This window comes from Sparus aurata, chromosome 21, assembly GCF_900880675.1.
Source record: "Sparus aurata chromosome 21, fSpaAur1.1, whole genome shotgun sequence".
NCBI classification, from domain to species: domain Eukaryota; kingdom Metazoa; phylum Chordata; class Actinopteri; order Spariformes; family Sparidae; genus Sparus; species Sparus aurata.
This window is the reverse complement of record NC_044207.1, coordinates 1988774-2014407: the sequence shown is the minus strand read 5'-3', so window position 1 is coordinate 2014407 and position 25634 is coordinate 1988774. Positions and strand designations below refer to the sequence as shown.

At 41.8% G+C, this 25634-nt stretch overlaps 1 protein-coding gene across 2 annotated transcripts in view; it reads left to right on the top strand.

Moving 5' to 3' along the window:
• Positions 1-25634, top strand: part of agla (amylo-alpha-1, 6-glucosidase, 4-alpha-glucanotransferase a) — a 125166-nt gene that overhangs the window by 67968 nt on the left and 31564 nt on the right. Inside the window, exons 6-22 of one of the 2 annotated variants that reach the window (XM_030403344.1) lie at positions 1665-1846; positions 2480-2591; positions 9330-9456; positions 9772-9874; positions 10225-10322; positions 11232-11371; positions 11577-11764; positions 12749-12872; positions 13284-13447; positions 13707-13808; positions 14175-14330; positions 14799-14949; positions 15175-15299; positions 15407-15519; positions 15739-15873; positions 24664-24794; positions 25472-25608. In XM_030403344.1, the coding sequence (XP_030259204.1) occupies positions 1665-1846; positions 2480-2591; positions 9330-9456; positions 9772-9874; positions 10225-10322; positions 11232-11371; positions 11577-11764; positions 12749-12872; positions 13284-13447; positions 13707-13808; positions 14175-14330; positions 14799-14949; positions 15175-15299; positions 15407-15519; positions 15739-15873; positions 24664-24794; positions 25472-25608 (2288 nt within the window). Of the gene's footprint in view, positions 1-1664; positions 1847-2479; positions 2592-9329; positions 9457-9771; positions 9875-10224; positions 10323-11231; positions 11372-11576; positions 11765-12343; positions 12468-12748; positions 12873-13283; positions 13448-13706; positions 13809-14174; positions 14331-14798; positions 14950-15174; positions 15300-15406; positions 15520-15738; positions 15874-24663; positions 24795-25471; positions 25609-25634 lie in introns of both variants that reach the window. The other variant, XM_030403345.1, reaches the window with a different exon arrangement.

Sequence of the window (25634 nt, the reverse complement as noted above, 5' to 3'; positions counted from 1 at the left end):
TTCTCAAGGCACAGTCTGTTTCTCTGCTTTGTTTTGATCACAGTCACTGCAGAGAAGGAGGCCTTACATAAATATGTGGAGGCAAATGGTAGTAGCTGCTCCAAAGCTTTCTGTCCCAGGTCAGGGTGCTCCTGCTTCACACACACCCAAAACTGTGTAAGTGTGAACATGGCAAACTTCATCTGGAGGCCACAATCAGATGACACTTCCAACAGTTTTTCCTGATAGGTGACAGGGAGCTTGCTTTGATTTGCTTCGGACAAGGGAAATGGGTTTCTCACCCAATCCAGCTGTGCAGATTTCTCCTCCATGTCAGGAAAGTGGGAATGAAAATCCTGAATCAACTTGGTCAAATGTCCCACTATGACCAACTTGACTGGAGCTCTGTCCACATCCTCACGAGAGAGAAAATCATCCAGCTGAGGAAAGCAGGTGAAATCCTCCTGTGCACAGGCACTTCTCCACAGCTCTGCTTTCCTCAGGAAGCCACCCACCTTGTCATACAGGTTTAAAATGCTGGTGTCCTTGCCCTGCAGAGACATATTAAGTTTGTTCAGTTTGCTGAATATATCTGCCAGATAGCACAGCTTTACAAGCCAGTCTGTGTCCTGGAACAAGGTGTCATGGGGAGATCTGTGCTCAATCAGAAAGGCGTGTACTTCGGATCTTAATTCCAACAGCCGGTTGAGTATTCTCCATCAAGAGAGCCAGCGCACTTCTGTGTGCAGCAGCAGTTGTGTGTGTTCAGCTCCCTTATATTGATCACTGTGATGCTGCTGTTCAAAACGTCATGAAACACGGGGCTCATTTTCTTGGACGCCAATGCCTACCTGTTTTTGACACAGTGAGTCCACATCACGTCGGAGTTTTCTTTTTTAATGCGCGCTATTAGTCCTTTCACACTGCCCGTCATTGATGCTGCTGCGTCTGTACAGATGCACGGTGTGCGCCCCTACATTTTGTGATGGCGCTCCTAAAATGTTCAGTTAGGGGCCACTGTACTCCTTGTAAAAAAAGTTAGTCTGGAGCCCTGAGAGTTTTGACAGAAAGTCATGACATCTCCAACCGCGTTTGTGGTGACAAAAGCGGCTGTTTATCACGAGGCCTCATGACATTTCAGCCGTGTTTGTGACAACCAAATCAAGTATGTTAAGCCAAACACGATGTTTCCCAACCTTAACCAACTGTTTTTTGTGCCTGGACCTAACAAGAGCATAAGCACAGTACTGTCACAGGATAAACAAAATTGGACCTAAAGAAGTTGAAACAGAGAAGAGGAAAGAAGATGTACCAAAGTTTAACAACGAATGGCTAGCTTTAGAAAATGTTTCTGTTTCTGTTAATTTTTTTTTATGTTCACAAGCATTTTACAAATGTGCTCTTTAAGACCTGTAAACCCACTTTATTGGGTAAAATGTTTGTTTTTACCCTTTAATGCAAATGCAATGTGAAAACAGAAATCTAATTCAAATTCAGATTGCAGTCAAGATTATCTATTCAATCTAAGGAATCATGTTCAAAGATTTCCCTGCTGATGATTCTTTTTCGCTCATCCTCACAATTGTGTATGTGCTCCAGCATTCATCAAAACCAAGACAGTTTCATCAATTGTTAAAGCTAAATGGTGATGGTGGATTTTGATGTGTTTGCATATTTCTTCACAGCTGCTAACAGTTTGTGGATCAAAGAACATCCAGAATGTGGTTATAACCTGGTGAACTCGCCCCACCTGCGGCCAGCCTGGGTTTTGGATAGGGCTATCTGGCATTTAACCACCAGAATAGTAGAGGGACGCTACAAAGCTAAAGGACTTCCGACTGACATCACCAATGAGAGCCACCTGACTGTGAGTGAACACATTTTAGCTGGGCACTCACTGGCCAAATGTACAGACTATGATCATGATACCCACCATGACTGTGAAATTACTACAGAGACACAAAACTACCACAGAGACAGACAGTGACTACAGAGACACAAAACTACAAGAGACATAAAATGACTACAGCGATACAAAACGATGAGAGGCAGACAGTGACTACAGACACACAAAACTACCACAGAGACAGACACAGACTACAGAGACCTAAAACTTCAAGTGACAGAAAATGACTAAAGAGACACATAACCAAAACAAAGAGACATAAAAATGACTACAGAGACACACGACTACAACAAATAAACAAGAAATGACAACAGAGACAGAAAATGACTACAGAGACACAAAACTACCACACAGAGACAGAAAATAACTACAAATATACATAACTACAACAAAGAGACATTAAATGTCCACAGAGACACAAAACTACCAGAGACACTGAATGACCACAAAGAAAGAATGTGACTACAGAGACACAAAACTACCACAGAGACAGAAAGTGACTACAGAGTTTGTTTCTCACTCTCTCTCTCTCTCTCTCTCCCTCTCTCTCTCTCTGTCTCTCTCTTTTTCTCTCTGTGGATCTGTGTGTAACAGGCCATCCGGAGTGTGTTGCAGCAGGATGTGTATCCTCAGATTAAACTGTGGGAGTTCTTCCAGGTCAAAGTGGACAATGCTGTGGAGCAGTTCAGAGCCCTTCTACAAAATGGTCTGTACTGTACATCTGTGAATGTGTAAACATTGTAATAGTTACAACTAGAGGTCGACCGATTAATCGTTTTGGGCGATTAATCCGCGCCGATAGGACGTTTTACAAACTATCGGAATTGGCGGAACTTGGCTCCGATAGTGGCCGATGGCTGCAGTTTTTTTCCATAGCGCCATAAACTGCTTCTTCCCTGCCCTGCTCTCTGTCTCTCTGATCACTGGGGGGCGGGGCTGCTCTTCACACACGCACACACACACAGAGAGAGAGCATGGGAGAGACAGAGACGGGGCGTGTGCAGCGGCAGCAGAGAGAGGAGAGAAGTGATCCAGGTGGAGACGGCGACATGCGTTATTGTAAGTGCAATGAAACTTTCACGAGTTGAAAGTCAACAAACATAACCTCCTTGGTGGAGGCAATAAGTACCACTTGTTCAACAAGCATAAACGTGCATCATATTTCAGCATAAACAGCGACATTTCCACCAGCACATTTTACACGACCACAGTGCTTGTTAAGATAACAATTAACAGCTTGTTACGAACACGCTAAAATGAAAGGTGTCTGTGTGTAGTCTGTTCATCTTAGTTTGCCAAGAATCTTAAAACTTGGCAATTTCTTGTAAACTTTAGCTGCTGGCTGAGAAAAACCATATAGTGACTTTGCTGTTGTAAACTTTACTGTTGCTGCAGTGGAAACTATATGTAGTTATATTTGAAATATAAATGAATTCTTGTTCTGAATTTATTCTTTAAAAAAAAGATAATTAAAAAACCAACCATTCTTTAGTAGTGATAAAGAACAGGACTGTTAAGAGTATTGATAAGATAAAGATAAAATCCTAACATACCATCCCTAGCTGGTTAGTGTTACAGCCTGACTATGGGAGGATGAGAAAATCACAGTTCAAAAAATCCCTTCACTATACGCCTTGTTTAACCAGTGTTTTGTGATTATTATTTTTTATGGCACACAGTGCCATCACTCACAAAATGTGAAGGATCACATAATTAATAACATATAGCTAATAGCTATATGTTATTATTTTTAAAAAAATCTATTAATATATTTTTATCCATTAGCTATATTGAATTAATTTACATTAATTCACATCTTGTTTATTACATTACAGATGGCAGCTGGAGGATCCAAAGTTCCTGTATGGGAATATTTTATTGAAATTGCCCCAAGAAAAGCAAAATGTGGAGTGTGTGATAAAGTTATAAGTATGGGATCATCAACAGCCAAAACAAAAAATACTTCCAACTTGTGGACTCACCTTAACCCTCTGGCCTTCTTCGTTTTTACTACCCTCTCAGCTTGTTCGTGGCCAAAAATGGCCACCAACAGATTGAGACTGTAATTTTTGGGATTTTGTATGTTTTTTTTTGTGCAGTGACAGATAAACATAAAAACTCCCTCTCAGCTTGTTCGTGGCCAAAAGTGTCCACCTCATGTTTACATTTCTAAAATGCTATAAAACTAATACATATATAAAAATAATTCCACTTTTTTTTCCCAGTTTTTTAAATTTGCATCAGTCCTGGTCATGAAAACTAAAATGTCATTCAAATTCTGAATTTTAACCCTTTAAATGCCTTTTAGATAACATAATTCTTATTGATTTATAAGGGAGAATAGCATTAAATCAGCATGTTTTTACAAAATAATACATGCTACCTGAATTATTCTTTAACCATCATTGCAGCTAAATGTGTGTCAATAATAAGCAATATCAATGATTTTTATGCTTCATTAGTTTTTTGTGCAGTGGCAGAAAAAACATAAAAACTCCCTCTCAGCTTATGCATTGCCAAAAGTGTCCACCTCCTGTTTGCTTACAAAATGCTATATACAAATACTATATACTGAAAATATTTGCTTCTTTTTTTAAATTTGACATTAGTCCTGATCATGAAATCCAAAATTTTAATCAATTCCAGAATTTTAACTGGGTCGTTTTCCCATGTAAATCTCCATGCTCCAGGCATAGGAGGTTGCCACATCACAGGTGAACCAGATTTTAATGCCATACTGTGCAGGCTTGTTGGGGATATATTGTAGATGTCAGTGGTGTGCATGGGGGGTCGGGCAGTGGCCCAATTGTTGAAAAATGCACACTAAAGTGCCCTCTTGGGTGCCAAAATGCATGCTAAAATGCCCTCTTGGGAGCCAAAACGCGCGCTGAAGAACCATCTTGGGAGCCAAAACGCACGCTGAAGCGCCCTCTTGGGAGCCAAAAAGTGCGTTAAAGTGCCCTCTTGGTTGGCAAAACACAACAAACTGCCCCCTTGGCTGGTTAAAACATGATAAACTGCCCTCTTGGGTGACAAAATCAGGCACTAAAGTGCCCTCTTCGGAGCCAAAATGCGCGCTAATGTGCCCTCTTCAGTCGCAAGAACGTGCTGTATGTGCCCTTTTTTGCCTTTCGCCCCTGCCTTTCAAAAGGTCTGTGCACGCCACTGGTCGAAGTCCACAATGACCTATGAATGCAACATGCTGCTCGTCAACACACACACATCAACCCCTGGATTAAATAAGAGGGGGAGGCAAGCAACCAACTTTTCCCACAGGATGCGAAATGCAGCGAGTTTATCATTCCTGAAGCGTCCTGGGTGGGAGAGCCTGTCATCAAAGCAGATGTTAGCGCTGATCTGAGTGAAGCTGTAGAGGGGCATCGTGGCACAAAACGTGGCCCGTCCTGTCTTGGCATCCCGCATGCCACGTGTTGCTTCATGTCTTGAGCGGTAGACGCCAGCCAGAATCAGAATCCCAATGTAGACTCTCATCTCCGCTTCATCCACATTCTTCCAATCCTCACACCTTCGCCTCCCATGCAGGTTTGTGTTGGTGCACAGCAGCTGAATGATCTCCTGTGTAATAAAATGGTCAAAGGCAGACCTCAGGTTGCTGATATGGGCAACTGCATACAGGGTGGGCCCTGGGGTGAAACCAGTGGATACTGGATTGTGGTGCAGGGTCTCTTCAGCAGTGGGAAACCACATAATTTTCCCATGACGAGACATCCACTCACCCGCCAGCCCCTCTGTCTCTGCCATCAGCTGATCGGCCTCCATCGCTGTGTCTGTACCGTCCTCTTCCCCTGAGGAAGAGGAACCAGGCACTGGCTGGAAGACGTCATCAGTGTCCCATCATCTTCAGGAGAGGACGTGTCCTTGGGTAGAAGATTTCTCCTCCTCAACCGCAGAGGATTTCTCCCCATCTTTACTCTCTGAGCCCATCACATACTCAAGTGCTTCAGTCAGGGCATATGACCTTCTTGCCATCTTGCAGATAAAGCAGGATCTGGGAGCTGATAGGCTCACTTATAGCATTAGTACTGACTGCACCTGCAAAAACTCCAGGACAGATTTATAAACAGTGTCAGACTTTGTTTTTGTTTCCCCAGAAGCCAGAGGTCAAGATGACCTGTGATCCTTTTTTTTGGAGAGCAGCTATTTGAGTATGTAAAGGCTATTGTGTAGTTGTGTGTGGCATTTTTTATGAAAAGATCAAAGTTACAGGTGCAACCTGTGCATCACAGCCAGGTTTGCCTTGGAAACTCAAAGCTCAATAACCTGTACCAAGAGAAATTCACCGAAACTTGTATGGTATGATACACTGTAATTTATGTCACTTTATCTTGCTAATACTATTTTTTTTTTTTCATGCACAAACACACATCATTACCTGACATCCTTAGGATCACACCTATGTCAAAATTGTGTCATTCATTTGCTCCATTGGAGTGCAGGAAGCCATCATACGCCCCTAGTGGAAACTAAGAATATTAACTGAAATTGGTCCCTTGCCCAAAAATGGACAAATTACACAATCTGGTAAAAAACATTAAAAACAAAAATTTTCAAGTGTTGAGTTTAGAATGAAAGCCATTTTACCTAAATTATATGTTTTTATACTGTAAATCACAAGGAATTAAAAAATGTGGTTTTCATGGGTTTCAATTGGCCAAAAGTGTCCACGATAGAGCCATAAGGTACAATTGTAGATACACAGTATAATATTGACATATTTAAAGAGCAGGTTTTGAAAATTGAAAGATCAGCCAAAAATCCAGACCCTTGGGAAATATCATTCCATATGCATTAACGCAGCTAAAATGATCAACAAAAAGTAAGTGAGGTGGACACAAATGGCCAGCATAGAGTCCAGAGGGTAAAGCACTGCCATCCAGAGGCCCATTCTGACGCCTTGAGAAAAAAAGTTGGCCAATCAAAAAAAGTCTCAACCACAGGCCACAGTCACTCAACTATTTGATCAACAGGCAAAATGGACATCTTCAGACCCAAGGACCAAGGAGATGGACAAGGCAATTATAGAGATGATAGCTACAGATAACCAGCCATTCACAGTGATCTCAGACGTTGGTTTTCAGCAGCTTATGAGACTTGCTGAGCCCCGTTACAATATTAAGGATGAGAAATTCTACCGTACACAGATGCTTGATGAAACATATGCTGAAGTTGGGACAAAGGTGAAGACTCTGATCACTCCAGAAGAGGCACCATACATGGCCTTCACCACTGACTGCTGGTCAGGCACTACTGAATCACTGATGAGCCTCACAGGACATTTTATCCAAAAGGACTGGAAAAGACAGCAAGTTGTTCTAAATGTAAAGACTATGACTGGTTCACATACAGCACAGCACATTCAAGAGACATTTTTGGAAATGCTGGACTCCTGGAAAATCAACCCAGACCGTGTGGTTCTTGTTCAAAGGGATGGTGGAGCCAATATGGTAAAAGGAATGAAGCTAGCTGACCTTCCAGACTTAAGCTGTACTGCTCACATTCTACAGCTTGTAATCAACGATGGCCTTTCCAGTCAGAGAGCTGTGCTGGACATTATTGCCACATGGAAGAGCTGTGCAGGTCACTTTGGTCACTCCGTACTGGCCAAACAAAGGCTGAGAGAGATTCAAGAGGAGCTTGGCCTCCCAACACACAGTATCATCCAAGCTGTTCAGACTCGCTGGAACTCAACATTACACATGCTGCAGAGGATGTTTGAGCAGCGGCGTGCACTGAATGTGTATGCAAGTGACCATGGCCATATCATCTGTCCATCTGCTGCAAAGTAGGATATCGTATCAAACCTGATTGAGACACTGGAACCACTTGAGGAAGTGACACTGGAAATGAGCCACTCAGAGTCTTCTGCCTCATGCGTAATCCCCAGTGTATCTGTTCTGAAACTGATGCTGCAACATGAGGGTCCATCTTCAGCAGGCATCAAAACCTTGCGGAAGACCATGCTTGACAGCCTGACAAGGCGATTCTCAAAGGCAGAGGACACAAAGTGTTTGGTGTTGGCAACTTTCCTTGATCCCTGTTACAAGGACAAGGCCTTCACTTCAGCAGAGACAGTAGAGAAAGCAAAAGACTAGCTGAAAGAAGAAGCTGCTCATGACGTGGCAAAAACAGTGGAAGAGACTGGTGAAGCAGAGGTTCCAGCAAAAAGACAGAGACTCCAGACCGATCCCCCTCCAACTCTTGTGGACAGTCTGTATGCTAAACTTCTTGGAACAGCTCACCACACAGATGCAGCCCAGTCCAGCTTCGACACTGAGCTGGAGTGTTACCTGAATTTGCCAGTGGTTGAGAGGAGTACCCAGCCTTTGGAGTGGTGGAAGAGAAATGAGGAGAGACTTCAAAGCTGTGCTGGCCAGAAAATATCTCTGTCCCCCACCCTCCACCGTCCCAAGTGAGCGAGTGTTCAGCGAGGTGGGGATCCTCTACGACAAGCGGAGGAGCAGCCTTTCTGGAGAGACTGCAGACAAGCTCTGTTTCCTCCATTACAATATCAGGCTTCTCAACTGGGATTACTGACTTTGAGGGAAATAAATAGCTCCCACTCCAACTGACTTTTTCTTTTACATACTAGATTCTTTACTGTTAGTTTGATGTTCAGTTCCAGATTAATTTTTGAATCACTTTGAGTTTGATGTTCAGTTCCAGATTTATATATTCATTTAGGTGTTTATTACTCTGAGACTGATGTTCAGTTATCCAGATTTATTTATTTATTTAGGTATTTATTACTTTTATATCCAGTTCCAGATTTATATATTTATTTTGGTATTTATTACTTTGAGTTTGATGTTCACTTCGAGATTTTATATATTTGGATACTTATTACTTTGACTTAGCTGTTCAGTAAAACAGTTGCTGCTAATAAAGTCAAAGATTATTTATTTCCAACAGTGTTGAATTTTTTCACTTTATATCGTTATTATATCGGCCTTTAAAAATCCACTATCGGTCGACCTCTAGTTACAACCCTGTGAGATTGTGATAAGTGAAGCTGAGAGCCTAATAGACAGTTACTGAAAAAACGTTTGTGAAGTGAACAAACACACTCCTGCGTAAACACCTGTATTGATTAAAACTGAAATATACCTGTTCCGCTGGATTGACATGAGAGTAACGACTGAAAAAAGGGGCTGCATAGACCTTAACCCTTAACAGAGTTGATATGATGTTGGTTTTGATAAAATACCACAGCTCTGTAATGTGAGCCAGCAGTGTTCTGCAATGTTCTGTCTGCTGATAAGGAATATTCAGTATCTTGTTCTGTGTCAGAAATTCAAAACAACACTTATTTCAGTAACAGATTATTGTGGCTGCACTCTTCAGACAGCTGCTGATGTTCTAATATAGACATTGACATTTGTTTCAGAGGCTGCTGAACAGACTTTAAATATCCTTTGTGTTTTAGGCACCAAGACAGACAACACTAAGACTGATGGGAAAAAGGGCCTGAAGATTATTCAGGACCAAATGTACCATCGTTATGGCAACACAGTGGACATGAACTCTGCTCTGGAGACATTTATACCTCACAGGTCAGACTCGAAGCTTCAGACTACTACAGTATTGGTTATTACCCAGACCCTGAGTTTTTTCATGAATTTGTGGCTGATTAGAATACCAGTCAAGTGTCTGTTTCCAAACTGCTGAAAGGTTAATTTTTGTAAGTAAAGAATATTACATGACCCTTACATAATTGTGAAATGTGTCTGGATATTTTCTGTTAACCTAAACTTTTTAATTTATAGTTTATTGTGAACAATATTTACAGTACTCATTACTGTGTCCAATATATCACCTGGCAGAATGTAAAGTCATTCTTGCTTCATGTGAATTCCCTCTCTCTATAGTTCCTCCCCACAGCACATTGAGGAATGCTGTGGTTGGCTGAGACAGAAACTGAACGAGCTGAATGATGAACAGTATCAGATTGTACACCAGCATGAGGAGCAGGTAAGCTTAAGTAAAGTGGCACCAGGAGGGGTTCCTGCTGACAGATAACTAGAATGTAGTACAACAGAGCACTAAAGCACTAAAGAAAGGCATTTCCATGTCTGAGCAGCCATGCGTTAGTGCAAATGGGAGCCACGTCACCTAAATCTGATGCTGATATAGCCGCTGGGAATGTCTAAATGCCTCACGTCATTTCTGCCACAATTTTGTTATGTATTTCTTGTGTTCTATCCACTAAAATAGTTCATTCATAGTATTAGAATGATAGCATTAACACTCAGGGTTCCCATTACACACAATGCATCCTCTGTGTCTGTGTGTTCTTTATGTTCTTCTTCTCCTTTCTTAAGGCTGCCAACTGCATTGTGGGAAACGTACTGTATGAACGTCTGGCAGACCACGGCCCCAAACTTGGTCCTGTTAACAGGAAGAACCCTCTGGTTACCAGGTAACAAATGTGATGTGTGATGGATGCGATTGATAGAGTACATGGAGGGATGGAGGAGGGACTTCTTCCAGTCTATTTTTAGGTCCAGACTATAAATCTGAGATGCCAACTGAGGAAAAGTTACTCTTATTGTAGTGTCGCATTGGATGTGTGAGTCTTCAGAAACACAGTCATTTATACTAATAAACTGCAAGCATTTCAGCCTTAACATGGCAGTACCAACACTAAAGCCATTAATTTTTCTTATGAAGCATGAATACAGCATGAATGTGTTAAGCTGATTACAAGGCAACCGATGTACAATTGTTGTGTGCACAATTGACAGCTCATTGAGTTAAAAAGTTGATACTAATCTTGGAGAACGTGGATGTGCTGAATTACTTTTTCACTGTCAGCCATGGAGACAAATTGAGTTTGTATATTTACTGAGAAAGAATTTCAACTTGTGAACATTTTGAAGTTGTAGCAACAAGATATTCTTCTCTTAGGGTCTTAGTGTTAACTCTGTAACCCCACCCTAACTCGTGTCTCAGTAGCACATACTGCATGTCATTTCTAAATCAACCATCTCATTTAACCAGCTGGCAGTGTTCAGTACTATTTTCTAGTGATACAAGCTGTGCTTCCTCGTCTTGTCTTCTGTCTAACAACGAGTTGAAAACACACCGCTGCATTGTCTACATAGGCCTGCCTCCTGCCACTCTTCTGACTATGGTCAGAAGTATATTACCTTAAATGCTGTTGTGCTTAACACACAGAACACACGCCTTTTTATAACACGATGATGTGGACTCACAGTAATGTCAGACATAAATGTTAAAACTATATCTTTTACAGCTAACAGGGATATGAGCTTCATCTTAATGTTGCGTGTTGATGGATCTCAATGTTTTCATTTGTCTGTCTCAGGTATTTCACCTTCCCATATCAGGACATGACTCTGGAGCAGGAGATGCAACTGCTGGATCAGCCGGACAAGATGTGCCACTTCCTGGCTCACAATGGTTGGGTGATGGGTGACGATCCACTGCGAAACTTTGCTGAGCCAGGTAAATATTTGACTCTTTTTGGAAAGCCTCTCATGCCTCCTTCTGTCTGTCAGGTTTTATCCTGTTTCATCACAAAGATTACACGGCACTTGGGATGAGATTAAACCCATTTGAGCTACTTTTTGTATGGTTATTTGTTGATGTATCTGCTTTGATAGAATTGTGGCACTACATCAGTGCTGGTCTGTGTCTGTGCTACCTATAGGCTCCAACGTGTACCTGCGTCGGGAGCTGATTTGCTGGGGTGATAGTGTCAAACTGCGCTATGGCAAGAAGCCTGAGGACTGCCCATACCTGTGGGCCCACATGCAGAAATACACTGAAATCACAGCCAAGTATTTCCACGGTGTCAGACTGGACAACTGCCACTCAACACCATTACATGTAGCAGAGGTATTGTTATTTTTATCATGTTACATTTAAGTACATGTCCTTACATAGTATACCATACAAGAGTGTGGAGCGAAATTGAGAGGGGATGTACCCCCCCAATACATACATACACACACACACACACACACACACACACACACACATTCCCTGATGTTGTAGCACAGCAGTCTACTACAGAAGAACGCCTGGTTTGCTGTACTCAGCAAGAAGTGTTAGAAGGTAGTTACAGAAGTAGCCATCGTAAGAGTTAAATGTTGTTTTTCATCACTACAGCAACCTGTTAGATTGTTTGGTTGACGCCCTAGCTGTTGCTATACCATCACTGCTTATAGTCCCGCATAAGATCCCAGAACACTGTTTGAAGCAAGAAAACTGGCAGTGTCCGCCACATATAAACAAAGTAAAACAGTATAAAATTATGTTGTCAGTTTATTTATTTAGTTTATTCAGTCTTTAAAAAATGCAGATCTTTCTCATCTGATAAACATTTCTCCTCCAAACTGTACATCAGTGTCACCCTGTTGACAGCACACCTTTCTTCTCTCCCTGTCTGTAATGCTGCTGTGTTGTCTTGTCCAGGCCATGTTAGATGCAGCCAGGGTGGTCAGACCCAATCTTTATGTGATAGCTGAACTGTTTACAGGCAGCGAGCTCATTGACAATGTGTTTGTTAACCGGCTGGGAATTAGCAGCCTTATACGAGGTACATCTCTCATGCATGAACTAACTTTGCATTTTTTTTCTTTTCCTTCTCTTTCACTGCATTGTTCTGCATTCTGCCATCTCTTTACACTCACTCACTCTTTGTTGACTGCATGTTGTGGTCACTTTGAGACCTGTTGTCAATACCTTTACATTAACAATTACCCCTCCTCTTCTCCTTTTTCTTATCTCTTTCCTAACCCTCTCCTGTTTCTCCCTCTCTCATGACTTCTTGTTCTGTCTGCACTGGTTTTGGTGTGTTGCCTTGCTGTGGTTGACCAGTTCATGCTGGACGTGGCCAGAACAGTTTGTCCTAACCTTTATGTGGTGGCTGAACTATTCACCGGCAGTGAGGAGCTGGATAACATCTTCGTAACCAAGCTTGGAATCTCATCGCTCATACGAGGTACAGTGTTTTTATTAGTCAAAATTCTGACTTTGACCTGAAAAATCTAAATTTGTAGAAAAAGTCGGGGGATGAAATTATTTTGTCACCTTTGCACCAATCCTCATTTGTATAATTCTCAGATATTATGATATGACATCTATATAATGTCAGATATAGTTGAATTTAACATCTAAAAGACATTTGGAAACCAACAAACAATCTGGAGCAGCCGTGCCTGTGATTCCTAAATGTATTTACTGAAGGTAAGCCTGTGTTGTCCATCCAGTTGTACATAGACTTCACACCTGCATTGCTCGATTGGAATGTGGTCCATCTTGATTTTGTGTGAATTCGCCCACAGTGCTGCAGCAGTATGGACCTGTTGCACCTGTTGTGATAACTGTCCTGCCTCTCCCACCATGTCCACAGAGGCCATGTCAGCTGCTGATAGCCATGAAGAAGGCAGACTGGTCTATCGTTATGGAGGTGAACCGGTCGGAGCTTTTGTTCAGCCCAGTCTCCGCCCACTGATGCCCTCCATCGCTCATGCCATGTTCCTCGATGTAACCCATGACAACGAGTGTCCCATACAGGTCTGTCAGGGTCAGGTTACCATATCTAAACATAAAAAAAAGAAAACCACTACGTTTGTGGGGTATACTTTTCTAATTAAAAGCCATACTTTCAGCAAGGTATAAAATCCCAATTTAAGAGTCTACACTCTGCTGCTCAAAGAAATATGAAGTAAAATATAACAAATGTCTACAACCTGTCAAAATTGATTGTGAGAAAGTCTCTGTGTTTCAGGTGTATACAGTAACTGTTGTGTGTTTGTCTCTCTTTGTTTTACAGCGGCGTTCAGCTCTGGACTCCCTCCCCAGCTCAGCTATAGTCTCTATGGCCTGCTGTGCTACTGGTTCCACCAGAGGATACGATGAATTAGTGCCGCATCAGGTTATTTACACACACTCAAAAATGTTAATCAGTGTTAAACCGTAATTATGAAGCAGATACCCCACATATTGGTTTGTGTATTGCAAATCTAAATGGGGTTAATGCTTGTTTATTTTCTCTGAAGTTGTGAGACCTGTAGTTTGAAGATCACAATAAAGAGTGAGCTGTTTGTTTTCGGCAGGCACTCTGGTGCCGATACAGCAGATACTTGACAGTCAGCTGCTAAACTAAGAAGCTGCATGGTCACATTCTGCCCCTCACATTTTACTTTCGTCCTCCTTTGCTAGTGTTTTTATATGGAAATGCTCATCTGTGTGTGTGTGCCTCTGTGTGTGCCTGTGTGTGTGTGTGTGCCTGCATGTGTAGATCTCTGTGGTGAAGGAGGAGCGTTTTTACCCCAAGTGGAACCCCTCAGCAACCCCCTCCTCCACTGGTGAGGTTGGATCTCAGACTGGCATCATAGCTGGGAAACTGGCACTCAACAAGCTACACCAGGAGCTGGCTGTCCAGGGATTCATACAGGTACCATAGTGTACTTTGTGTGTGTTTTAGGGTCCAGTGTGTAGGATTTAGGGGCAGAAGTGGAATGTAATATTCATAATTATGTTATTAAGTGTATAATCACCTGAAACTAATAATTAAGGCTTTTATATCAACAGAGGGAATCTTCCACTCTTCCATGGAGTCTGCCATGTTTCTACCAGAATAAACAAACCAAACACCTTTTTAGTGGCCAATGAGGAAGTGTTGAAATGCTCAACCTCACCACTAGATGCCACTAAATCCTATCCACTGAAACTTTAAAAGAATGCCACATCAGCTCACACTAAAAGCACTTTCATCTCCTTCATTCTGTTTTAAATTTTAAAAAATGGAAGCAGTATGACCAGAGTCTCCATTGTTGGTACTGCATTTGAATTGTTGTGTTTCTGCTGTATCTTTCTCTTATTTTATCTGGTCTCTTTAATCTCTGATCATCTCGCTCTCCAGGTGTATGTTGATCAGGTTGATGCAGATATCGTTGCGGTTACTCGTCACTGTCCCAGCACACATCAGTCTGTGGTGTCAGTGTGCAGGACAGCTTTCTGGGACCCCAAAACCCATCAGTACGACACCAATGTCTCACCCATGTTCATACCTGGTATGACCATCATCCTAATGTTAGAAATCCAACTTGTATTTCTACATATTGTTGTTGCATCATTCTTTGTAGTGTTCATGTGTGTCTGACACTATATGAAGAGTGTGTCAAAAATCTGTTAACTGATTCTGTTTCACAACAAGGCTTCCCAATATTCCTGTCCATCCATCCGTCTGTCTGTCTGTCTGTCTGTCTGTCTGTCTGTCTGTCTGTTTATGTCTCAAGGGAAGATAGAGGAAGTGGTACTGGAGGCAAGGACAGTGGAAAGGCATGCTGGGAGTTATGTGAAGGATGACAACTACATCAACGGCATGCCAGAATACACTGTGGAAATAAAAGAGCATATTCCTGTAAGTATTTCTATATAAGATAATGTGATTCTTTGTTTAATTGAAATTAATGAACATATCAATAGGATGATTATAACATACAGTATTTCTATATATGCTTATATTAGTTAAAGGACAGTACAGTGGCGAAGAGCAGTGGAGTGACATCTAAAGGTCGATCAGAGTTTGTGCAGGAAATCACCTTTCAGAAGCTGACACCTGGCAGCGTCATTGCCTTCAGGTGATCCACACACACACACACACACACACACACACACACACACACACAGACACAGACACATACACACCTTCAGCACAGAAATGAGCAGTACAATGTGCATTGTCGTTGTAGACCCATTGCCAGACAGATTTATCATTCTATCCTTGGATTATTAAATGTATTTTTGGTTTTGGACGGTTATTGGTCTCATAGTTTTGAGTTGCTCTCTCCTCTTCATAGGGTTAGTTTGGACCCTAAGGCCCAGAGGTTGGTGGGGGTGCTGAGGTTTTATCTGTCCCAGTTCAGTCCAAAATACAGAAGAGGCAGTGTGATGGAGGAAAACCCACCAGAAGCACTGCAGAAACCTCTCGCACAGTGAGTACACACTTGAACACATCACTGCTGCCCAAGCGAATCCTGACCTTTTCTCACTGTTCTTCACTGGTTAGATGGGAAAGGTTGAAACCACCTATGATTATCTTTCAGTTGTAGAACAGACTTTGGCGTCCTTTAAGAATGAAATGAATCGGGGACTTCCGGTGGCGCGAGCTTGATGAAGGACGCGTGAGAAGCAGCTCTCTGCCGGTTAATTAAACCCCCTAAATTCAATACGTTTTTAAAACTGAAATCGACCCAAATAAATCTGGAGATGGAAGGGGGGAAGGATAAGGGCCGTGGTAGGCCACAAAGAAAACCTAAGAAAGGAGACTCTGACCGGGACGACGACGCCATGGAGAACACGAACACAGAAGAAGATGGCGGCGAGGAGGCACTAGCTAATAAGCTAGGTGACGAGCCGGCTATACTGAACACCATAAGGGAAGTAATGAAAGGCATGATATCGGAAATCAGAACTGACATTGAAAAACAACTATCTGACTTTCAAAAGAGCGCCCAGACGGATATTAAGAATCCGCTGAACGAACTGAGAGCTGGTATTAATCAAGATATTGAGGAGGTAACGGGGAAAATTGACGCCACAAATGAAAGACTTGAAGAAGCCGAACAACGCATCGGGGATATGGAGACATGGAGCACAGGTGCAAAAGATGCAGTGAGTTCCCTACTGAGAATGCAACACGCTCTACAAGCTAAAGTTACGGAGCTAGAGGGGCACTCACGCAGGAATAACATCAGGCTGTGCGGCGTAAGAGAAATGGCAGAGGGGACCTCCGTGACCAATTTGTGGAGAGACTTATTAGGACCAAACTGTTCGAGGACATCCCACCAGGTATGGATCTGGGCATCGAGCGGGCTCATAGAGCCCTGGGCACGAGGCCTCCGGAGAACGCAACACCGAGATCCATACTCATAAAATTCTTGAAATTCACAACTAAGGAGAAAGTTATTCATGCCGCCTGGAAGAAGCCTATCACCTTCGAGGGCAAACGGTTGTCTTTTGACCACGATTACGCAACTGAAGTGTTGTCAAAACGAAAGAATTATACGACAATCAAGAAGACGCTAAAAGAAAAGGGCATCCGCTTTCAAACCCAGCTAACAAGGATGCGGGTATTTCTCAAAGATGGGACTGTCACATATCATAGCGCTGAGCAAGCAGCAGAGGATCTACGTGCCAGAGGTATTGCAGTGCCCCACACCCGGCTGACTAAGAAGACGCCGGACACCCTTCTTCTACCGTGGGAGAACGTGAAAGACCACCGCCACAGAGACCCGGCAAAATTTCAACGAAGCGTCCGTGAGAAACTGTGGGGATTTCAGCGGCGCACCGGAGACGAGGATACTACACCCGCCGGCGACTAAGAGACTGAGTTTGGCTGCCTTATTCCCTCCTTGGTCCGTTCTTGTTTTGGGATTTTGTTTGGACTGTAAAACAGGGAGACGTAAGTTAACGCCTTAAAATAAATGACTAATTATTTAATGTACAAGGCTTGGCCTTGTGTATATTAGGTTTTGAACACTTTTACTTGAACCATGGCGCTCGCGGTGTTTAACTGCAGCTGTAACTGTCTTCTTAAAGTCTTGACACTTGGAATAGAATAATAACGGCCCTTATGTAACAAATTCACTTAAATAAAACACCGGCAAATACGGAGCAAGCCACCAGTGAACTACTAGTTGTAACTAGTCGGGGGCCCCACCTAGTGGTTGGCTTACTCCCCCATCTCAGAGGTTGGATTAGTCTGTACCTCCAAGTTGGAAGCCCATTTATTTAGTTTGTACTATAGTTATGTTTGTTCATTCTCTTCTGTTGCGTTATATTGTTATAATGTTCTGAGGTCTTTGAGGGTACTGCCACAGGAATTGAAATGCTTCATAATTGCAGACTATGGGGGATAGAGAATTTCAAGTTGTCACACTCAATGTAAATGGACTTACTAGCCCCGTAAAAAGGGCTAAGATGTTGGCTAAGGCAAAGAAAGAAAAATCACAAATTGTATTCTGGCGAGAAACGCATCTACAATCTTCCGAACATGAAAAGTTGAAGAGGATGGGATTCAGAAATACATTTCACTCCTCTTACAAAAGAGGTCGCAAACGCGAGGTTGCAATTTTGATTTCAAACTCAGTAAATTTCGAATTTGTGTCAGAGATTAAGGATAAGGATGGAAGATTCATATTGGTTAAGGGTAAATTGGACCACAAAGAGGTGACATTATTCAATATATATGCCCCTCCTGGGAGCAACAAGGCTTTTTTCAAGAACATTTTTGACTTAATTACCTGTGAAACATTTGGTGTTCTTATCTGTGCAGGGGATTTAAATATGATACTTAATCCCAAACTAGACACAACCAACAAAAAACGAAAAAAAAAAGTCGTTTAGAAATGTGGGTAAAGAAAAGATTACAGGATGTAGGATTGATAGATATATGGAGAGATTTTCACAAACAAGATAGGGCAGTACACTTTCTACTCCGCACGCCATAATGTACACACAAGAATTGATTATTTTTTCATGTACAACTCTGAAAAACATAGAGTAAAGGAATGCAAGATGGGCACAAGGGACCTTTCAGATCATTCTAGTTTGTACTTAAAACTACATGTGGATAGCAAACGCAAAATAACATTATGGAGATTAAACACAAGTTTGTTAAATGACCCAGAATTCAAAACAACTATTAAAGAGGAATTACAATTATACTTGGAGAACAATAATAATGGGCAGGTGAATGCAGTGACATTATGGGACGCTGCAAAAGCTGTCCTCAGGGGTAAAATTATATCAATCACTGCCTTTAATAAGAAGGCAAAAGCACAAAGACTAACTGACTTGCAAAATAAACTTCTAGAATTAGAGCCGTTGCATAGTAAGAAGAAAACTTCCCTCCTATTGCAGCAGATGAGACCAATCAAACAGGAAATCGATAAAATTCACAGTGAAGAGTTAGAGAGAAAGCTTCAGTTCATGAGGCAAAAATATTATGAGACAGGTTCAAAAGCAACAAAATTGTTAGCTTGGAGGCTGCGCAAACAACAAGCTGAAAATATTATTCATGAAATAAGAGACCCCGATTCAAAAAGACAACCAGCACACTGGCTGGCATTCAAAAAGCGTTTGTGAAATATTATGAGTCTTTGTACACCCAGCCAGATAGAGCAGAGGCATATACTGTAGAACAGGTTTTAAATCAACTAGATCTTCCTTCGATTGGAAAACTACATAATGATGATCTCACAAAAGAAATAACTACCGAGGAAGTTGATAAAGCAATCTCTCTTTACCCTAAGTGGGTAAATCTCCAGGTTCTGATGGGTTTCCTGGTGAGTGGTACAAGTCAATGAGAGAACAAGTATCTCCCTTACTTTGTGATTGTTTTAACTATATCCTAAAAGAGGGAGCTCTGCCTCCATCATGGTGGGAAGCCATCATATCCATAATTCCAAAAGAAGGCAAAGACAGAAAGAAATGTAGTGGATACAGGCCAATTAGCGTGCTAAATCAAGACTACAAATTATATGCATCTATTTTGGCTAAAAGAATGGAGAAGGTGTTGCCATTAATAATAAACAAAGACCAAACTGGCTTTATAAGTAATAGACAGACCCAGGATAATATAAGGAGGTGTCTTCACATAATAGAACAAATAAAACATGATGGGACAAGTGCCATCATTGTGAGTCTAGACGCTGAAAAAGCGTTCGACTCAGTGGGGTGGGAGTATCTGGTATCGGGTAATGGAAAAATTCGGTTTTTGTAAAAAATTCATACAGTGTATCAAAACGTTATACACATCACCATCAGCTAGAATCAAGATTAATGGCCATTTGTCCAAGACCATACACCTACAACGAGGGTGCCGTCAGGGCTGCCCTGCTAGTCCAGGACTCTTCAATCTGTTTATAGAGCCTTTAGCCCAACTAATAAGGCAGGAGACGGCTCTTGAGGGTATCACAATAGGAGGTACAGAACATAAAATATGCGTGTACGCGGACGATGTCCTGGTGGCTCTGAAAACACCAGCATCTAGTATACCATCACTCATGGATCTTTTAACAATGTACGGCACACTTTCAGGTTATATGCTTAATATGGAAAAAACTCAAGCTCTGGTCTTTAATTTTAACCCCCCTCAGGATCTTGAGAACAGGTATAATTTCAAATGGAACTCTACAAGCATAAAGTACTTGGGAGTGAAATTGACAAAGGATCTTACTCACCTCTACAATGAGAATTATACAATAGCTAACAAAAAGATAGGTGATGATTTCGACAGGTGGGGCTCGCTTCCTCTTGACTTCGGCAGCCGAATAATGACCATCAAAATGAATATCCTGCCTCGACTACTCTATTTATTTCAGTCATTACCACTTAAAATCCCCGACACACAGTTTAAAGAATGGGATAAGCAAATATCAAGGTTTATTTGGGAAGGGAAAAAACCACGAATAAGATATAATACATTGCGGTTGCCGGGGGGGGAGGGGGGGATGGCCCTACCATGTTTGAAGGATTTTTATGTAGCAGCACAGTTAAGACCATTGATTTTATGGTGTAACCCTGAATATGAAGCCAATTGGAAAAATATTGAATTATCAATATCAAGTAGACCTGTACAATCTTTGTTGGGCTGTCCTTTTGCCATTAGGGCCTTACCTGATTTCCAGAACCAATGGGTTTGTTTCTCATTGAATGTGTGGCTAGACTTTGTGAAGAAATCTCAGATCCAAACAGAAATGAAAATACTGAGGTGGCCAGCATATGACCCAGATTTTAACCCAGCGTCCCTGGATCTAAAATATAAACAGTGGATAAGGTATGGAATTACATCATACTCTTCATTAGTAAAGGATGGGAAATTAATGGACTTCCAGACTATGTCTGAAAAGTATGGTTTAGGAAGACAAGATTTGTACAGATATATGCAAATCCAACATTATTACCAAAATGAGGTGAAGAGACAGATCATGGACGATCAATCTGGGGTTACAAAAATGTTCATGAGAGCATACAACTCAGAACCTACGCGACACATTGTTGGGAATCTGTACTCAAGTATTTCAATAATGAAGAATCATTCAACAGATTATATAAAACAAAAATGGGAAAGAGAGTTAGGTATTGTAATCTCCCCAGAGGAGTGGTCTGCCATAATACACACTCAAATGTCGACCACAAATTCACAAAGTTGGAGAAACTTTTGCTGGAAGAATTTGGTGAGGTTTTTTATAACCCCAAAAATAAAATCAAAACAAACTGGTCATCAGACCCAATGTTGGAGACAATGTGGACAATTATTGGCAGACCACACCCACATTTTCTGGTCCTGCCCCGCCTTGCAGCCTTTCTGGGCTCAGGAGCCAGCATCTGGTAATTGCTTTTTTACTTGCTGCCATGAGGATCTTCAATAGGTATCTGTCCCTGTTATGTAGATCCTTCAGTATATTCCCCAGATAAAATGAAAGACACGTGAAGTCAATGCCGCAACGAAGACGATTTTGGGTTTTGGCATTGACTTCACGTGTCTTTCATTTTATCTGGGGAATTTACCGAAGGATCTACATAACAGGGACAGATACCTATTGAAGATCCTCATGGCAGCAAGTAAAAAAGCAATTACCAGATGCTGGCTCCTAAGAGAACCCCCCACCCTGAACCTCTGGAAAAAGATCTGGGGGGAGATCTAGAAATAAGTCCACTTACTAGACCTATTTGCCGTGCTCTTCATCTTTGCTTGAGGCTACCTCTTGACCTGTTTATACAACAAAAAAGAATATAAAACAATTTGATGGAGTGGAGCTTGGTTTGTACATTACAGATTGAAGCTGAGCAGAGACTGTTAGCTGTTCTTCCTTGGCTCCAAAAACAATTATTTCAGTCTAATCTTTGTTTATTTGAAGAAAACTCTGACACATCCAACTATTGATTTTTCTACCTTTGTATAGGACTATAGTCCCCCGGTGATATGGGTATGTAAAATTGCGTGTCGTCTGTATAACTATGGTAACATCTTGTTGTTTTACATTATCTAAACTAGAGGTAGCATATAAATGTTGAATAGTAGAGGCCCAGAATGGAGCCCTGGGGTACTCTAATTGTCATTTTCATCTGCTCAGATGTGTAATTACCTACAGACACAAAGTAGTCTCTAAAATTTAGACCAATTTAGTGCTGTACCAGAGTCAGCACTAAATTACCATGTCAAACGCAGCACTGAGATCAAGAAGTACTAAGAATTAAATTTTTCCACTGTCTGTGCTTTGATGAATGTCATTGAGGACCTTGACTAGAGTAGTCTCAGTGCTGTGATGTGGTGGAAACCCTGATTGGAAAACATTAGAACAGCATTTTATTAGTAAGTAATTTTTCAGCTGTTGAAAACAGCTTTTTCAGTGATTTCACTTAGAAATTGGGAGATTCGATATGGGCCTATAATTATTCATTACTGATGTGTCTAGATTTCTCTTCTTCAGGAGTGGTTTAATGACTGCAGTCTCCATGGCTTGCTGGAAGAAACCTGAGGGAAGAGACATGTTGACAATATATAGATCCGAAGTCATGCAGTATGAAACTTTTTGAAGAACCCTACTAGTTAAAGGTCCCATATCATAAAAAACACGTTTTCTCTGGTCTCTACATATATAAGCTGGTCCTCCCTGAGCCTGCCAACTCCCTGAATGAGGAAAACAAGTAAGTCCTGCATGGTCTCTGCAGTCCACCCAGTGGTAAAACGGCGCTTCTACAGGCTGTTCAGATTCTGCTCCTTTAGTTACGTAACGAAAGGAGTCATTATCATATGCCGGCCTCCTCTACGCGGTGATATCCGAGAGGGTGCGTTCATCCCCGAGGTGAAGTTCGGTGTGTCCAGCGGAGAGACAGCAGTGTTTCGCAACGTTGTCGCTCAGAGCTAGACACGCAATTGCTCTGTTGTTGGTTGTAATAATCAACATAAGTGCCTATATTCTGTCCCAGCTACAGAACAACAGAAGAGACAGTTGTTGTGTTTCATTTTTAAGGACAACTTGCCGGCTGCGGATCGTGTTAGCTTGTATGTTTGTGCTAACCACTTCACATCGGACAGCTTCAGTAACGAGTGTCAGTACAAAGCTGGCTTTGCCTCGACACTGACCCTTGTTAAAGGATCAGTCTCAACCATACCGGACACCGGCAACTGCACCCGAGCCACCGATAAGTGTCGCCGCGGTTTGATAGTATTTACAGTTGCCGACGAGTATGGTGAAGTCATCTGGAAATTGGCTAACTAGTTAGCTCCACTTCAGTCCGCTATGCAATGGCGTTTGAAGCGAGTTTAATGTTAATAATATTACGATGGAGCTTGGTTGTCACAGTAAAAAGTCTGGAAACGTGCAGACTGGAGACAGAGACGATGCGAACAGTGTATAATAGTTTGGAGACTGTGTTTGAAACAAACACAGCTTTCGCTAGCTGTTAGCTGTTAGCTACATGGTAGTAACTGTAACAACACATTCAAACAAACTAACATTATTCAGCCACACTAACCATTCTGAAATGTCCTGCTGCAGCCACAGAGTCTGTACTTCTTCCAGAGCCTCTCCTTCTGGGTCCGATTCTGGGTCAAACTGGTTCGGTTGAACGAAAAAATCTCCCCGAGCCACAGTGTTACATCCACCGTAAACATTAGCGCATGCTACCATTAGCGTAAGGGGCTTTCTCTCCCTGAGAGTGATGTAGCAGGCAAGGCTCCCCAAGTAGGCGTTGACAGACAGAGCTCATTAGCATTTAAAGGTGCAGGCACAGAAACAGACTGCTGTGAACAGAGCTCAGCAGAGCGACTTTTAGACAGCTGGAGTTCAGGACCACGCATGGGTTTGGGGCAATACATATCGAATACAGAGTTGTTGGACCTCTGACAGCTGTGTGAAATTGATGAAAAACAGTATAATATGGGACCTTTAAATATCAAGGCAGCAGGAGGAAGTTTGTCATGTGTCAAGGAATTTGAGTTGGTTTTAGATGGACAACACATCTCCTCTACCCAGTACGGTGGCACTGACTGCTTGTCTAATTTTCTGAATTGTGGCAGTGAAGAAGGATGAACATCTATCTACGATGGCCTGTAATGAATTGTCAGAGACTACTTGCACAGGAGGGTTTGTTAGCATGTCGACAGTAGCAAACAAGGCACCTGCATTATTGTTGTTATCGGTGATAATGTCTGAGAAGAAGGACTGCCTTGATTTTTTCAGTTCTATATTAAAAATGTAAAGTCTCTCTTTATAAATGTCAAAATGAACCTGGAGATTTGTTTTTCACCACCTGCACTCGGCTTTTCAGCATTCCTTTTTTTCCATTCTGACCAGCGTGGCATTTCTACAAGAAGATTTTTCCTACCAGAGACCACTTCACTTTAGTGAGTGCCATGACATTAATGACATTTGTCATTTTAGTACTGAAATAATGTACAAGATATTGACAGAGAACCTGTAGAGGGAAATTCGGAAATAAACAGCCTCTGAAAACAACAGTATAAATATAAAGGAGGACAGCAATATTTTTTCTGCGATGAGCTGGCGACTCATCCAGGGTGTACCCTGGCCTTCGCCCATAGAGATCACTAGATTTGGCCCCAGTAACCCTGTGACCCCTTGAAAAAGGGGGATAAAAGCGGTAACATCCCCGCGACCCTCGCAGAAAAAGCGGGAGAAAACAAAACAAAATGAAACCAATATTTTTGAAAAATATGAAGAGCTTATTTTAAAGCAGTGTGTGTTTGACAGGTTGATGTCCAAGCTGACGTTGGCAGACTTGAATATCCTGCTGTTTCGCTGCGACTCAGAGGAACAAGAAGATGGAGGAGGCTGTTACAGTATCCCGGGGTGGGAGACCCTCAAATATGCTGGTTTACAAGGTAGTTACAAAGCTCTTAACATGTATTTCTAGTTTAATTAATCATACAGAGTGTAATGAGAAAAAGACTATCTGACAATGTGAAAGTGCTATGGACAGGAAATGACAACATTCTGTTTGCTTTGTTGTGGTGTGAGGACTAGTCAAATAACAAAATCTATATTGAAATAAGCGATCTGCCTGCAACCTAGCTTCCGTGATTTTATTCATCATTACATATTGGAAGAACACACACACCAACACACACACATACACACACACAAGCAGAGGGCATCAGGGCTGAAACTAACAATTATTTCCATTAGTGATTCATTATAGTTTTATTTTCACAGCATTGTTATCAGCCATATTATATTAATTACCACTTATATATTATATTATAGATAGCAGCCACATGCTGAGATGTTCGAGGAGGTTTTTGTTTTACTTATTCAAGAACAACAACAGCAAAATAACTCACTGGTAATCACTGGTGTTTCCACTTGTTGCAACTGCTCAACTAGAAACTGTACATCTGCATGAGGAATGTGACAAGACATTTCATCATTACATACATTAATACAATTTAACAAAAGGCTAACAGAAGTATGGACAGATTTCTTCACAGACTTGTTTGGTATTTCCCCATACTGACATAAATGAGCAAAGAGTAAATAATCATATAATGTGTGTGCGCAGGTCTGATGTCAGTGTTGGCTGACATCCGTCCCAATAATGATCTGGGCCACCCTGTGTGTGCTAACCTCAGACAAGGGGACTGGCTCATAGACTTTGTCTCCAACAGACTTACAATGAGAGAGGAACCACTGGCACAGGTGAGGCTTTTACTGCCTTAAAGGGC